The 15,574-nt window shown below is 45.0% G+C and overlaps 1 protein-coding gene, 1 long non-coding RNA gene and 1 other non-coding gene across 7 annotated transcripts in view; 2 read left to right on the forward strand and 1 right to left on the reverse strand.

Moving 5' to 3' along the window:
- Positions 1–2,285: 2,285 nt before the first annotated feature.
- Positions 2,286–2,357, reverse strand: trnaq-uug (transfer RNA glutamine (anticodon UUG)). The gene has a single exon. It is a non-coding gene; the product is annotated as a tRNA-Gln (tRNA).
- Positions 2,358–2,472: 115 nt separating this feature from the next.
- Positions 2,473–9,354, forward strand: LOC135254270 (uncharacterized). Its single transcript, XR_010329799.1, has 3 exons — positions 2,473–3,019; positions 7,644–7,828; positions 9,189–9,354. It is a non-coding gene; the product is annotated as an uncharacterized LOC135254270 (long non-coding RNA).
- A 637-nt stretch (positions 9,355–9,991) lies between these two features.
- LOC135252392 (transducin-like enhancer protein 1) overlaps positions 9,992–15,574 on the forward strand; it is a 41,773-nt gene continuing 36,190 nt past the window's right edge. For 2 of the 5 annotated variants that reach the window (XM_064330391.1, XM_064330394.1), the window contains exon 1: positions 9,992–11,081. In XM_064330391.1, the coding sequence (XP_064186461.1) occupies positions 11,058–11,081 (24 nt within the window). In that variant the 5' untranslated portion in view covers positions 9,992–11,057. The remainder of the gene's footprint in view (positions 11,082–15,574) is intronic. The other 3 variants (XM_064330392.1, XM_064330393.1, XM_064330395.1) reach the window with 2 other exon arrangements.

The raw sequence follows: 15,574 nt of genomic DNA on the forward strand, positions 1-15,574 counted from the left end.
AGAGAGGGGAGGATGGGAGGGGAGAGAGAGAGGAGGAGAGAGGGACAGTGAGTGACAAACAGGGAGTGAGACAGAGAGAAACAGAGAAAGAAGGAGAGAGGGTATGGAGTGAGGGAAGGAGAGAGACAGGGAGAGAAGAAGAGGCAAGGAGAAAGACAGAGGGAGGGAGAGTGAGAAAAAGAAAGCACAATGTCCCTCACAAACAGAACTTGCTCACCTTGCTCTGTGCAACGTTCCTCACCAATCAAAGCTTACTCACAGCTCTCCCTCACCTGCTCTTACTGTGCTCCCTGACCAACAACCCTCACAAAACAGAGCTTACTCAACAAACTGCTCACAGCACACAGTTGGTGGTAGCATTGGCAACACTGGCCAAGGTCAAGGAGGGCTCAGTTGGCCTGGATTTGATTATCGTTGCTCTCTAGTGACCCCCCCAGCCGGTTGATCGGGTGTCGCGGCCCGGTTGCTAAAGCTGCACACGAAGTGTGCTCCTCCGACTCGTGTCTGTGCAAGCTTGGCCTGTGGGCTCCGGTGTGAAAAGAAGCCGCTAAGGACACGGCATGCCCCAGAGGAGAGTGTGTCTTTGTTCACGCTTAGCATGCATGAGCTGTGGAGATGACCACGACTGCGTGTGGTGCATCAGTATTCAAATAGACCAATAAAGTAAGCCATTTAGCCTCCAGAACATTTCCCTATCTTCACCGTTGTCTTTTGTCCAGGCGAAACATGCAGAGCGGCCTACTGGCCCCCCGGTGGAGACGGTGGAGCTCCACAGCTCATCCGAAGAAACTGCAAACCATTTGCACTTGTTTTATTGGCAGGTACACGGCCATTTTGAACGCCAAACACCGCTAGGCCGCGAACCGCCTTCGCCAAAACGGCATAAAAATAGTAATGATGGTATTTCATTTTAACGATATCGGTTTCCTCTCGGCTGCGCGGAAAATGACTCTTTGTGGAAAGTATTAGCCAGGTTGGGGGGCTGTGCCGTTTGAGTATTACTCCAGGTCTCGCGATCATTGCTCGGGTTTTGGGTTGCAGCACATTAAGAGATGTGGCCATGTGTTCCGTATTACAGACCTCCCTTGCCCATGCTACTCTCGGGACACATTACGTCATGCTCTCTGCCTCATTAAACTGCATTGCATGACACTGATTTGACTGTGGACCGGCCAACATGAATTATACATGGAGTCCTGTACGAAGGCTTGGATGACCCCTGAGGTTGGGACACCTAATTGTGTCCAGAATTAGGATGGCTAAATCTATGACTGCGGTGATTTTATGCAGATTACGTGGTCCTTCTCGTCCTATTTTTAAGTGGAGTAATTATTATTGGCAGTATTTCAATGTCCGTGAGTGAGGATGATCTTCAGCAATGGGTATTGTCCTTTGCAGTGATGATTTACTGACCCCTGGTGGAGAACTGATTAATCGCCACCATTCACTTGACTTGAGACTAGTCAAAGATGCAGTATCTAATATATATCAATGATAAACAATGCTCAAAATGTCCTCAGTGAATTCTAGATTCATCTCATGGGGTATGTTCACAAGCAATCACATGTCGGCTGCAGCTCAATATAATTATAATAATTTGCAGTTATCCACAGTGTTTCAGAAATGGCACACATTTCTGAATCGATCCGTCCTACATCCTGTTTGAGGGGACATCAGGGGAAAAGATTTCACCACGGCAAATTGCATAGCAATCTGTGAGAGGAAGGGGTGTGTGTATGAGAGGTGGGAACAGGGATATTAAAGGATTCCAAGAGCAACGAATAAAGGTGAAATTACATTTGGTGCTACTATTGTGGATCATGGTAACAACCAGTGTTGGATGTCAGAAGTCTCCCGGAAATCGCAGTGGCAACATCATAGTGCTTGCAGCCATAGAGCAAAACGTGATTATAAATAAATACCATGCAATAGTATGACCTTACAGTGGGGACTGTGTGATGTTTTTTCTCACTGGACTTCAGAGGGGGCAAATTAAGAGTAATTTATATTGATCTAAGATGTTTGTGTCTTTGTATCTACATTTCAAAAGGCAAAAAAAAAACATTTTGGTTGACGTTTTAGTTTTTAGAGAATTATTGCATTTTGAAAGTGAATTTTATGTTCACCCAAATTCCAGGTTCGTGCCTTGCACTCATTTTTTAAAAATTAACATGCTCTCAATAAAATTATTGCAAACAATTGATAACAGTTCTAAGATGCCGTATATACTGTACGTATGAAGCTTGCCTACAAACTGTATGTTTGACACACAAAAACCGTAATGAAGGTTCTACCGAGATTTGAACTCGGATCGCTGGATTCAAAGTCCAGAGTGCTAACCATTACACCATAGAACCAGATAGTACCAATGCTGGTTATTCCTGTGTATTTTTACGACGTTTTAGCATTGGTCAAATGTAATTTATACGTCAGCGCATACAATGCTCGCAGTCCATTTCCAACTCGGGCCGTCTAAATAGCTACAACAGATGTTTCATCAGAAGACTGGTTGGGTGACCGGTCTGAGCGTTTAGTCTACCTCCAAGTCAATTTTAGTCGACCTAGTATAAGCAAGCAAGCTAGCTTTCTGTGTAACTATGCGAGCTAACGTAATTCAGCCCACAGCGAACCTTAAGTTAGCTGGATATTTGTTTTTCTGTTCTCTACATCGAGTACATAGCTAGCTACCTAGTTAAATATCTAGATATATGATGTTAGCCTTAGGTAGATACATGCTCGCTAGTTAACGTTAGCCACGATAGCCTTAACTACATAACTACGTTTTAAATTGGTAGCTTGTCTGTTACATAGGTGCCTTACGCACACTGGCCTTGCTCATTACAGTAAAATAAGCAATATTATTTTCGACGGTAGCTACCAAACAACAGGTTATTCAACAATCAGCAATGTAAGCTTGTTAGCTGGTTTATTCTAGATTTGCTTTGCACGTTGGGCATGGTCAGCTGCTCGGGCGCACTATCCAGAATCACCACACGGGGGCACTCCGTGCTCAGTAGTGGTATGTATTCGAGCGCCAGAAATGATCCGTTCCTAGGCATGTTAAACTGACTGTTTCGTTCATTTAGAAGGGAAATGAGCGCAATATAAGGACCTAATTAGGGCAATAACTTTGGGCGTTTAAACAAACAGACACGGGCAAATTAAGTGATTTAAGAGAATTTCAACATTCAATTCAATTGCTACTCTTCAGCGTTCATGGGTGTGTCTAATTATTGTGTGTCAATTTCCACGTTCTGAAGGATGTTTTCAGAAGTTCCCTCAATTAATTTATATGACCCTTGCCTACTTGTTTGGATATACCAGTCCATTGTGTATCCACGCATTTTTTCTTTTTAGGTGGATAAAATAGACATTCCTTGCAGTTATTATGGTTTTAACAATAACTGCAAGGCTTCACTGAACATTATTATTCTGATGTAACCATCACTACTGGTAACTAGAAGCTTTTAGAGTTCTAGAACTTAGAACTAAGTTTGTAAAATAATAATAAATAAAATAGAATAAATAAACATTCCAAATAACCTACTCTTCAAAGAGTTGAGATGTATGACCAGGTAGGCAACAGCATTGTGGCAATGGATATTCAGAACTGTAGTATGACACTGGAAACCCCAGTGCCAACCGAAAATTCCTGGAGGTGGGAGGTGGAACAGAGAAAATCTTTGGCCACGGTATTGCTGATATAGTTTCAGAATATGGTGCTAAAATCAATCTCTGTTCCTCCAAACCTGCATTTATTTAACATTATATCTGTTTTTGTTTGTTTTGTTGTGTCTGTTAAAAAACAATGCTGTGTCGGTTCATATTGTATTATTTATTCTACTTTTCATTGGTGTCATTTAGCTGTACAACAAAGACATGGGGAGAGGATTATATTCACTCAACTGTATAATGAAATACTACTATTTTGGATTACTCCGTTTTTTTCTCTCTATTTCAAGGTAACTTCTTCATGACATTCATCAGAGAGAAGCTATGTGCGTTGGTTTAATAATAGCAAGTAATATTCATAAGATTTGTGTCTTCTCTTAACAAAAAGACTCAAAAGTACTTGATTAATTTCACTGGCATGGAGAGCCAGTGACACAAATGTGTTTAGACATGGTTGATGCTAAAATGGCGTAAACTTTCAAGCCTTTTTGTTTGTAGTGGACACCAGTCTTATTAATATCACTTAGCATTTCCTGTCAACAGACATAAAGCTTCTTAATTGATATACTGGAATACTTCTGGTGCAGAAACTACAACCCACAGCTGTGGATTGCATTTGGGAGAATTGTTTTGGCAAATGTTCCTTTTGTCTGAAACGAAGTACAGACGAAAGACTCAGCTTTCGTCTGTAGTAGAGTTGAGTGATCCCTCCTAAAATTGGCATGTTAGTTAATCGTGAAAACCAATCAAGGAAGGGACCGTTACAGGTTTAAAATTGGCTAAACCCCCTGCTGGTTTTCATGAGTATAGCCAGTCATGATTGTGAACATGAATTTAGCTCCCAAGTTTATTCCATACAAGAGCTATTAAGTATTTGCTGTACATTAACCTGGTCAAATGGTAATGGTCAAGCAGTTCTGCTCACAAAACCCCCCATTGTGAACTAGTTCTCATTGTCAGCCATTTTAGATAACGACAAACACTTAACAATCTGCACTGACGTTTGAAACTACAATGGCTTGGTGAGAATAAACCACAATATACGTGGGAATGACACCAATTACAATGCCCCCCCCCCCCAACCAAAAAAGAAACAGAAGAACTCCCGCAGAATATGTACTAAGACTCCCAAAACGTAAGTCTGAGAAACGCTAACCAAGTACAGATGGAGCGACCGCAGCCAAGCCATTAAAAAAAGGCCAGTATCACCAAAGACAAAAGGTCATGTTGACACTATGCTTTGGGAGAGGTCAAAAGCAAGGTTCACTTCCTGTTATCCTAAACAAAAAAACACAAACATTCAAGGGTAGCCTCCCGCACAAGGACAGACTTGTTCCAGAAAGAACTCACGAGCTCTGTTCTAAATGAAGAAAAAAAGTGTTTCATATCAGGTTGAAAGATGCCGGACAACAGGGAATTCTGGGTAAACTAACTAAAAATGAGTTTGTCTCACAGTAGAACAGTTGGCCAGTATTTTGAACATGCCGTTTGTTGTACAGCTGTAAGCGGAAGTTAAAATAGTTGTGAGATTTAGGAAGTTTAAGAGATTCTCCCCTCTCCTAAGATAATTCATTTCTTGTCACCGATACAGGCACAGAAAAATTACGCTCCTACCTTTGCTTATCGCTTGGATTTGTACAGCGATCTGCTGTGAAATCTGTGTGTGTGTGTGTGTGTGTGTGTGGATGCGTGAAAGAGAGAGGGAGAGGAAAACAGAGAGAAGGAGAGAGAGAGAGAGCAAGAGAGAGATAGGGGACGAGAAACAGGGAGGCTATTGGCAATGGAGTTTTTTATTCGTAAGACAGTACTGTACCTGGATTTCCCTCCAATATTTATGTGCTCAGCAGTACTGAAACGCAGCATCTGATTTGCAGTGACAGTACGAAAATACAACCAGCCTTGTGTGTGTGTGTGTGCGTGTGCGTGTGTGTGTCTGCGTCCACGCACATGAGATGAGTGAAGAAGAGAGTTGATAACACACGCTCATCTGTACCGCAAAACCTAAACACAAAGACATTGTTTTTGCAGCCCGTGTGTGGTTTCAGAGAAGAGCGCTGTGTGTGTGTTTTGCATGGAGTGGTGCATGTGGATTCTCACTGTGTGCAGAGCGTTTGAGAATTAGCAGTGGAATTCCTCAGTTCTCTAATGCCTGCGGGCATGAGTTTGTGTGAGTCAGTGCTTGTGTGCATGCATGCAAGAGCAGTGTGTGTGTGTGTGTGTGTGCGTGTCTGTGTGCTTGTGCATGTGTTTATGCATGTATATGTTTGTGTTTGTGAGTGTGTGTGTGCATGCACGCATGTATATGTCTGTGTGTGTATGCGCGTGTGTGTGTGTTGTGTGGGTATGTGCGTGTCTGCGTGCTTGTGTGTTTGTGTATGTGTGTGTGTGTGTATATCTGTGTGTGTGTATGTATGTGTGTGTGACTGCAAGCGCGCATGTATATGTCCGTGTGTGTGGGTGTATGCATGTGTGTGTATATCTGTGTTTATAATGTGTGTGTGTGCTTGTGCGTGTGTCTGTGTGTGTGTGCACGTGCGCGCATGTCTGTGGATGTGTGTGTGTGCGGGTGTGTGTGTGCGCACGTGCGCGCATGTGTGTCTGTGTGTGTGAGTGAGTGTGTGCGTATGTGTGTGTGGTGTGAAGCTGATGATGTGGGTCATTACCCTCTCCCTGCCCCCAGGCCCAGAAGCATAGAGGAGGAGGGAGGTGGGGGGGGGGGGGGAGGGAAGGGGGGGTGGTGAGAGTAGGGTTCCCAGGAGAGAGGCCCCCAATAAATCACCCTGCCGTCTCTGTGCTGACAGCAGGGTTGTCTGTGGGGGGGGTGGGGGGGTGATGGGGGATGGGGGGGCGTGGGGGCGGGGCACAGTGGTCTTGTCTGCCTGTCCCTCACCTCCATGCTGGGCTGATGTTGTCCTCACACTGTCCGGAGAGATCCTGACAAGCGACCCCCCCCAACCTCCCGCCCCCCCGCCCCACCCCATGCTGTTCCCACTGGGGAAACACAGCAGGCATCCTACTTCTATTTTTCCAACCTTTAAAAAAAAAAAAAAAAAAAAACCTTATTCCTTTTCTGTTAATAAAACAAACAAAAAAAATTTAAAATTTTAATTTTAATGGTCTTGTACGATAAATAGCACAACATAAAAGACGGTTCGGTCACATGTGTGTTGATAAGAAACGGGATCGTACTGAAATGCTGTTCGTTTTTATACATGTTGCAATTTCCTAATTCTGTCTTGAAAATTATGAGCTACTCACATTCTACATTCTCCCCCCTCCCCCTTCCCCTTGCCCCCCCCCCCCCCTTTACCTTTGCGGTCTGTTCTCTTTCAGGCTGTGGTTATTTGCCAGGAGTGAGCGATAGTTTACCTTCCCCACAGCTTTCTGCTGGCTTTGTGCTTTGCTTGTTTTTTTTCCTCCAAAAGCAATTCTGCACGTTGTGATTATGAAAAATTGAAGGAGGCTGCAGGCAGTGGCAGGATTTACAGGCAGGTGTGTGTGCGTGTGTGTGTGTGTGGGGAGGGAGGGGTGAGTGTGTGTGTGTGGGGGTGTGTGTGGGTGTGTGTGTGTGTGTGTGTGTGTGTGGGGGGGAGGGGTGAGTGTGTGTGTGTGTGTGTGTGGGGGGGGTGTGTGTGCTGTGTGTGTGTGGGGGTGTGAGTGCATATGTGTGTATGTGTGTGTGTTTGTGTGCGTGTGTGTATACATGCAAATGTCCATATGTGTGTGCATTCAAGCATGTATGCGTGCATGCATGAATGTGTATTTATGCATAAAAAGCATGTCTGATAAATGTGTGTTTTTGCTAATTAAATGCTTCAGATGGTTTTTGTTGTTCTAAATGTGTTCTGTTACTACTATGTGGTATTTGCTTTTTTGGGGGAAGGCTGTTTGCACATGAGACAATCTGAAAAAAAAAATGTAATGTTTATTTATAATCACGTGAATCCGCTCCTTCCCTGCTCCCTCCGCAGAACCTGCGAATTCAGCACCAACGGAGGCTTCTCAGCCGACCCAAACTCACTCCTGCTCCACCCCGGGACAGGTGTCAGTGGGGTGAAGGGAGAGCACCAGGGCGACGGCCCCGTGTCAGTCTAATTTAATAAGACCCACCCAGAGCCGCATCCACCGAGCCTCTGGGTCTGACCTCCACAACGACGTGAGCATATCTCGAGTATGCATAATCACCAGAGCTGATGATTTCCTTCAGAGGACCCACCGTCGACGGCTTCTTCTGTTCTCCAGTCTGTGATCAGAGAGAACCCTCCTGAACCCCAGCAACCCCCCCCCCCCCTCCAAACACACACACACCCACACACACACACAAACGGTTATGGCCTTCGTATCATCAAATTACATTTAATTCAGAACAGAACACCCCGTCCCCCCCGTCCCACAGACTTCTCAATGAGAGTTATAATTCATAGTATCAGTACCATCTCTGACACTTTCTCTTTCTCTGCTCTCCTTCTCTCTGTTTTTCCTGCTCCCTCCATCCTCCATTCCCTTTCTCGTGCAGCCCCCGCCGCTCCCCCTCCCTCTCTCCCTTCCTCTCTCTCTCTCTCTCCTTTCCTTCTCTTCCCTCCCTCTCCTTTTTCAGCTCCACCTCCGGCAGGTTTTGCGATTCCCACCGTCAGAAAATTGCTTTTCCAATATCTGTCTGTCTAATTATGAGCCACGCTAAAGGGCCTGTGTCACTGGAATACTAATAGCCATCTCTGGGACGTTCTCCCCCCCCCTTTTTTTTATGGAAATGTCCTCAGTTCCATGGGCTGGTTCCACAGAAGCGCAAATGTACAAATGTGCATGTGCCTGGAATATTACTTTATCCTTCTGCTCCAAGTCCTACTTCTGTCACACTGCCCAGAAACCTAAAATTACCTGAAATTAAAAATGAAAATGATACAAAGCAGGCAACCGTGTCCACCATGAAATCACTTTTTTTTTTGGTCTCAATTTAACATATTAAATATGTATAGTGATTTTTTTAAAATTTCTTAAATGGGTCTGTATCTGTTTATTGGCCATGTGGAAGGCTATCCTCGTGCAGCCATTTTATCTTTTCTTGTCACTGATTATCTCTGTGACAACAGATAGCCATGTTGTCGGAAGACTTATTTATTTTCGACAGTCCCTGTTCTCTATTCCAAAAAATTCCAATCAGGTCAGCTTGGTATTCGGTGCTTTATACTTTGTCGGACGACTCGAGTCGCTCGTCGTTCTCTGATAACAGTACTCTAACGCTGTGTTTCGCTTATAAATTTAAAGTCCTTCGTGTACTCGTAGTACAGTCATCATAGACGGGGACCTCACCGTCCTGACATGGTAATGCAATCGAGATATGCGCTGCCCGTTTCTTAAACGTCACATTCGTGGCTCGGGACCAAATGTGAGGCAGGGCAAACGAGAATGTGTTTTGCGCGTGACTGTGCTAACACTCGGTTGCTCCCTATGATCTCTTCCCCTTATTTGTTCATGAAATGACACCCCCACCCCCCCTCCCCCCCCCCTTTCCCCAGGAGGAGTGCAAAGAGATGCAACTGACCACACACGGAAGAGGTGTGAAAGGGTGTCTCCGTCTTAAACAATGCCGCCTAACAATGCAACCGAAACTCTTGTTCTGAATGTTTTTGGGTGGCTTGTAACCCTATTTTTTAAATATTGAATAAACATGTTCTGATTTAAGACTTTAGTATTATTATTATTGTTAATAATAATAATAATGATAATAGTTAGTGTTATTTAGTTCACATGCCTTCGTGGGATTGGGTATTTATGCTGATATATTACATTTGTTGACACAAGTAAATAAGACATGAAATGAACGGACCGCATAAACACTATTAATCATATTTTTCTATTGAAAATACTCTTACTGTATCATTATCAATAACAAATAGGTTTTAATCTGGTAAAGGATTCTGCCTATTTGAAAGACGACTATGCAAGCACTCGATTCGCGTCCATTTTTTTAAAAAGGACGAAATAAAAAAAAAAAAGTTCCTGCGTGCGATTCAAAATTACCATAACACAACTCCATCCCCCACTCAATTCTTTTCGCCCTCAAAGAGTTAAATCGTCTTCGGCTAACTCGGTCTACTTGATTGACGTGTGGAGCACAGTGGTGGCCGCTTTCTCCAATCAGAAGACGAATGTGTCACCCCACGTGGGGACCAGGCATCTTCATTGGTCGGTAGTGCTTGTGTTGATTGTAGATGTGTGAGCCCCACGTGGAGATTCCATTCATTCATTGATCAATTCCATCGCACCCCCACCCTCAATTGGAAAATTTACATGCATATAAAGCCAGTACAGCTTGAGAGAGAGTTTTTGCAAAGGTAGAACGATGCAAGCAGTATTCAGTAAATCATATCAGCAATTTAAGTGGCAGACTGGGAACTGTGAAATATCCCCGGTATCAACGACAATGTGTAACATATACATTTCTTAGCGTCCAAAAGCTATTTTTAAAATCTTTGTTGATTAACAGTTGCTGTATTTGACCAATAAAGTTATGAAATCGTTATGCAAAAATTAATACGATTTTTAAAACGAGTGAATGGTACTCCAATCGATTATTTAATAAGAAATAAATCACAAGGTTATTGCTTTTGTTTTTGGTGACCAAATAGAAACATTCATCGTTTTAGTCGAATGGCAGTCTTCTGGCTTTTGGTTGCGAAATAACGTGCGTAAATAACATAAGAAGTAGATCTGTTCAGAAGACTGGCGGGGAATAGCCTAGCTGCCTACACCAGTTTAAAGCGTGTTACCCTACACTCGTTCACCTTGTGGTTATAACCGAGCGTCTTTTCTTTCTCAGAGGAGAAAAAAACAACTCCCGTCTGCCCCATTGAAAACCAGGAGGGGATCAGAGAGGAAGGAGAGAGTGAGAAAGAGGACAGAGAAGGAAGGAGTGTGTTATGAAAAGAGTGGGGCAACGAACGAGACAAAGGAGGTTGCGGCTGCGTTGAATATCTTGTCCGTCTCGGAGCCGAGTAGTGTAGCTAGCTACCTTCTTCTTGTTGGGCAGAATTGGTACCGGGAACACACTTGGGGCTGGAAGCATTTGGGGTTTCGGAGGAGCGAGGGAGATTCTCCAGCGCCGAAGTGTCGTGCCGAAAGAAAGCTCTAGCTAAGCAGTTTGGGGGCTTCAGAAAATCGTGCGGATCTTTAGGTTATAGTGAATATTTCTTTTTCCGTGTCGGAGATAAACAGAACAAAGGACCTTGAGCAGGGAATGAGCGTGCTGAGACGAGCCTTCCGACCATCGCTTCTAAGACCAGGCCCGATGCGATTCTGAAACCAAAAATAAACACTATCCCATCGCTCTCGGAACCTTTTGTTAAACAACCAGGGACGAAGAATTAAGCTTGCGGACATCCAAAATGTTCCCCCAGAATCGACCACCGGTACGTATAACGTTTTACATTTACAGTGCAACCCATAATTATTGCTTATGATAATTCATACGTGCTAATTTTGCTACCTTTGAACATTTCGAATAGCCTAACTATTACAAAGGACCCACTTTGTACGTTAAAGTTAGTTTACTTGTATTCGCAATATGAAAACTTGTGCGAACAAGCCGGTGGGGTCATTATTCGCCGCTAAGGTGATTGTTTTACGATGAATCAAGATAAGTAGCGATCGCCTGATGGTTTTCCCTATCTGATACATCACGTTTTGCTTAACTACAGTTAAGTTGCCTTGGCTATCATTAAATTCACTTATCACAATGTAATGTTTGGAGACCGGGGGCTATGCGGGAGTGGGCATAATCCATATTAGTGAAGCATTCATACTGTTGGTGTAACTCATCTGTCCATAGAAGTAAAACCAAGGTAATACGCAACAAGACATTTTCAGTTTCTATGTGCGAATCATATAACTATGGGTAGGGGGGAGTTGTATGGGAAACCACCAAAATACTGAGGGAAAGGGTTTGTAGCAATGATTAGTACATTGAAAAATTACCCCCCACCCCAAGTTCTAGACTTTACGACATAGAATTCGAGAACGTGTTGTTTTCTGGCTCCATTCTATATCTTTATGACGCAACTGTAATTCTAGCTAGTTGCCTACCTAGCGAGAGGAGTTGATTTCTCACTGTGGCCGAACTCTTTCCCATCTCGTTACCCGCTGTTGACACACTTACTTAATCATGGAATATCACGGTGAAGTGTTATTTCGGCAAGCTCTCTGATGTCGACGGACACGCTGGACTCCAAACACCGGGCATCACTGTAATAATAATCAGGCCTGATCAAAAAGCTTCACAAGGACACAGGCAGCCTAAACATGCACTCCCATTTGGGTAGGCTGTCAGTAGGCCTATTCCTCTGTGTCAATTTTTATTTATTTATTTTTAAACAAAAGTTTGAAAACGCGAGTCTTTATGTTGCAAACTGGTGTGATGTGACGAGTTCATGCAGATGTCAAATCTCCGGAGTTTTCAGAAATGGAAATTTTGCTTCCAGTTGCTATTAGAAGTATGTTTCACACATGGGACTGCCGAGTAAATAACTGTCCTTACACTGACGCTGTTACTGTCAATTTTCTAAAAGTGCACCAGGAAATAAAACCGATTGCGAATGATTCTGGTTATTTCTGTAATTGTAACCCCTGCAAAGTCCCTACCATTGTACAGTACTTTTGAAACTGATCCCATAACCACTGGGAACAAGCTGTAAACCAGGTGTGAATGATTCCATAAAGCAGGTGGGTACAGGATCAGCACCTCCAATTCCTAGGCAATGCACTGTGAGAACTCTATGGTCAGGACAATTTTGTTTATGAGAGCTCCATGGTCAGGACTATGTCCTCATGAGGGCTTTATGGTGAAGACTGTCTCCTGTATGAGAACTCTGTGGTCAGGGCTGCCTCCTCTATGAGAGATCTATGGCCAAGACTGCCTCCTCTGTGAGCTCTATGTGCCTCCTCTATGAAAAAATCTATGGTCAAGATGACTTCATCTATGAAAGCTCTATGGAAAGGACTACCTCTTCTATATGCCTTCTCTATGAGAACTCTATGGTCAGGACTGCCTCCTCTGTAGGAGTGCCCCAGGCCACCCTGAACTGAACTGTGGGAAAGGTGCTTGGCTGGTGGTTATGGCTCTTAAACTGAATTTCACTCTCCCAGACTCTCCTCCTCTACCTCTTCCTGAGGGCAGCTTGGTGCTTTTTATAAACCCGGGTCCTGCCAGTTAATCTGCGCATCTACGAGAGCTGCTTTGACTGGGCCCTTGGGGGGGGGGGGGGGCTGTTTCTTAAAACATTTTTTAAAATTCCGGTTATGGCTTTGTCGTACTGAGCGGTTCGTCTCATAAGGCCTGTCCTCATAAGGCGGTGGATAACTGTTGAGCGCATTTAGGACGGAGTGTAGCACAGTGGGTAAGGAACTGGGCTTGTAACCGAAAGGTCGCAGGTTCGATTCCCGGGTAAGGACACTGCCGTTGTACCCTTGAGCAAGGTACTTAACCTGCACTGCTTCAGTATATATCCAGCTGTATAAATGGATACAATGTAAAATGCTGTGTAAAAAGTTGTGTAAGTCGCTCTGGATAAGAGCGTCTGCTAAATGCCTGTAATGTAATGTAATTTAAGATGCGTTCGAACCGGGTTAGCTTTGCGTAAGGTTCACAAATTGGCCCGACGACCAGTTTTTTGGTCCCCTGTTGTGTAGCGAGTCGTGAACCAAAGCCAACTGTCATATCTGGCCAGTCCAGTGTAGTGCAGTGGATGTAGCAGTGCTGCTCTTCTGACTGAGCGCAGTTGTGTGCGAAGGAGCGGGTTTTGGGTTTTTGAAAGTGTTCTCTGCTTCCGGTCAGTTTATTAACGCCCTCCTGCTTGCTATGTAGGCCAGTTAGTGAGCACATCCCTGCTGTTTTTGAGGTCTCTGAAATGAAAAGGAAAGTGAAGGGAACATACAGTACAGAGACTGGAAGGAAAGCCCCCCCAAATCCAGGGAACTTCCAGCCATTATCTGGCACGTAAATGAAAGTTATGCAAGCGATGACTTGATCTGAGCTGACTCTGTGGGTCTGACTCGTTTCGCTACTTTAAAATAAAAACCTGTACGGTGGTACGATGTAAGCCAGGGATCTCAAACCCGAATCCTGGAGAGTCGCCGCTGTGTCTGCTGGCTTTTTGACGCGCTCCTGCACCTCAAGTGCGGAATTGAAGCCGCTGATTGGCCAGAGAGTCTGCACGCCTTGCTTTATCGAGGCCTCGATTGGTGGCTGATTGAAAGGCAATGACGAAAAGCCAGCCCGAGACCGTGGTCCTCCAGGGCTGGAGTCTGAGACCCCTGAAGTCAGGTGACCTGGAGAGGAGCATTGTGGGTAGTGCGGTGACGGGAAAGACGTGCAGGTGCGGGCGGTGGGGTTTTTTGCTGCAGACAGACCAGCTGTCTTGGCTCGCCGTGGTCCGGCTCCAGCCCTAATGCATCCGGCCCGGCGTTTCCCTGGAGTTCTCTCTGCAGGTGAAACTGTTTCATTTTTAACTTCTGCCGCTCGCACAGTTACTGCTGCTGCTCCTCCTCCTACTCCTCCTTTCTTCAATTTGTGGGGAGCGGCGGGTCAGTGGGCATGTAGAAGTGCGTGTGTGTGTGTGTGTGAGAGAGAGAGAGAAAGAGAAAGTAAGAGTGTTTTAAATTGTGTGCATTATTGTGTGGTTTTGCATGTTTACGTGTGTGTGTGTGTGTGTGTCTGTGTGCGTTTGTATGGGTGTATATGAGAGAGAGAGAAAGAGTGTTTTAATTTGTGTGCATTATTGTGTGTTTTTGCATGTTTACGTGTGTGTGCGTGCGCTTGTGTGTGTGTGCGCGTGTGTGTGTGTGCGCACGCGCGTGCTTGTGTGTGTATGTGTGTGTGTATATGTTGTGTGTGTGTGCATATGTGTGTGTATGTGTGTGTGTGTATATGTTGTGTGTGTATGTGTGTGTGTATATGTTGTGTGTGTGTGTGCGTGTGCACGTGCTTGTGTGTGTATGTGTGTGTGTGTGTGTGCATATGTGTGTGTATGTGTGTGTACACACACGTGCCAGAGTCAGAAACATATTTTGGGGCGATGGACGTGCTCATGCCCCAGCCCTTATTCCAGGGCTGAGTGTGCAGGGTGAGTCCTCTAAAGAAACAAACAGAGCGGGTGATCTGTAGCGTGAGCGCTCGTCCTAACCCTCCCTAACCCTAACCCTAACCCTCCCTAACCCTAACCCTGCGCTCCGTCATTCAGAGGCCGGCTAATCTTGGACTGTCAGGCAGCCCGTGTGATCTTCCTGGCTGCAGAGGGCTGCGTTCGTAAACTCTAATGGGACTTCGAGGGCTGGACTATGTGTCACGCGAGACACTAAATATAGCGTCAATGAAGTGGCAAAGCCGGGAAGTTATGTTTACCGATTTAATAATTACTGTGTGCCGACCGTCAGCTAAGGCCATGCGTGTTATTGACAGTGCTAATGGGAGGAGGAGGAGGATGATGATGATGATGATGATGCCGACCTTCTGTCCCTAGAGTGTCTCTAGGAGTCCATTTCCCACGGGCCATATGGAGTTTTGGGTCTGGGTTCCACTAACGGGACACTGCACGGCACGTACAAATAATTTAGCCCCGACTTGAGAAGCATTTCTGCCCCCAACCCCCACCCCCCCCCCACCAAGTATGACAGAGCATGTCAGGACATGCTTTTCATCTGTCTGTCTGCCTGCCTGTCTGTCTGTCTGTCTGCCTGCCTGTCTGCTTGTATGTCTGTTTGTCAGTGTGTTGTCTGGGGCCCATGGATCCAGCAGTCCTGCCAGGCAGAATTTGGGGCAGTCCGTGGCTATTGACGGCCGTCGTAAGCTGTTGCCTCTGTTTGTACAGCGTTTCCAGTGTTTTCTTTAGGAACTGCTTTCGATCGGCTG

Source organism: Anguilla rostrata, chromosome 4, assembly GCF_018555375.3.
Source record: "Anguilla rostrata isolate EN2019 chromosome 4, ASM1855537v3, whole genome shotgun sequence".
NCBI classification, from domain to species: domain Eukaryota; kingdom Metazoa; phylum Chordata; class Actinopteri; order Anguilliformes; family Anguillidae; genus Anguilla; species Anguilla rostrata.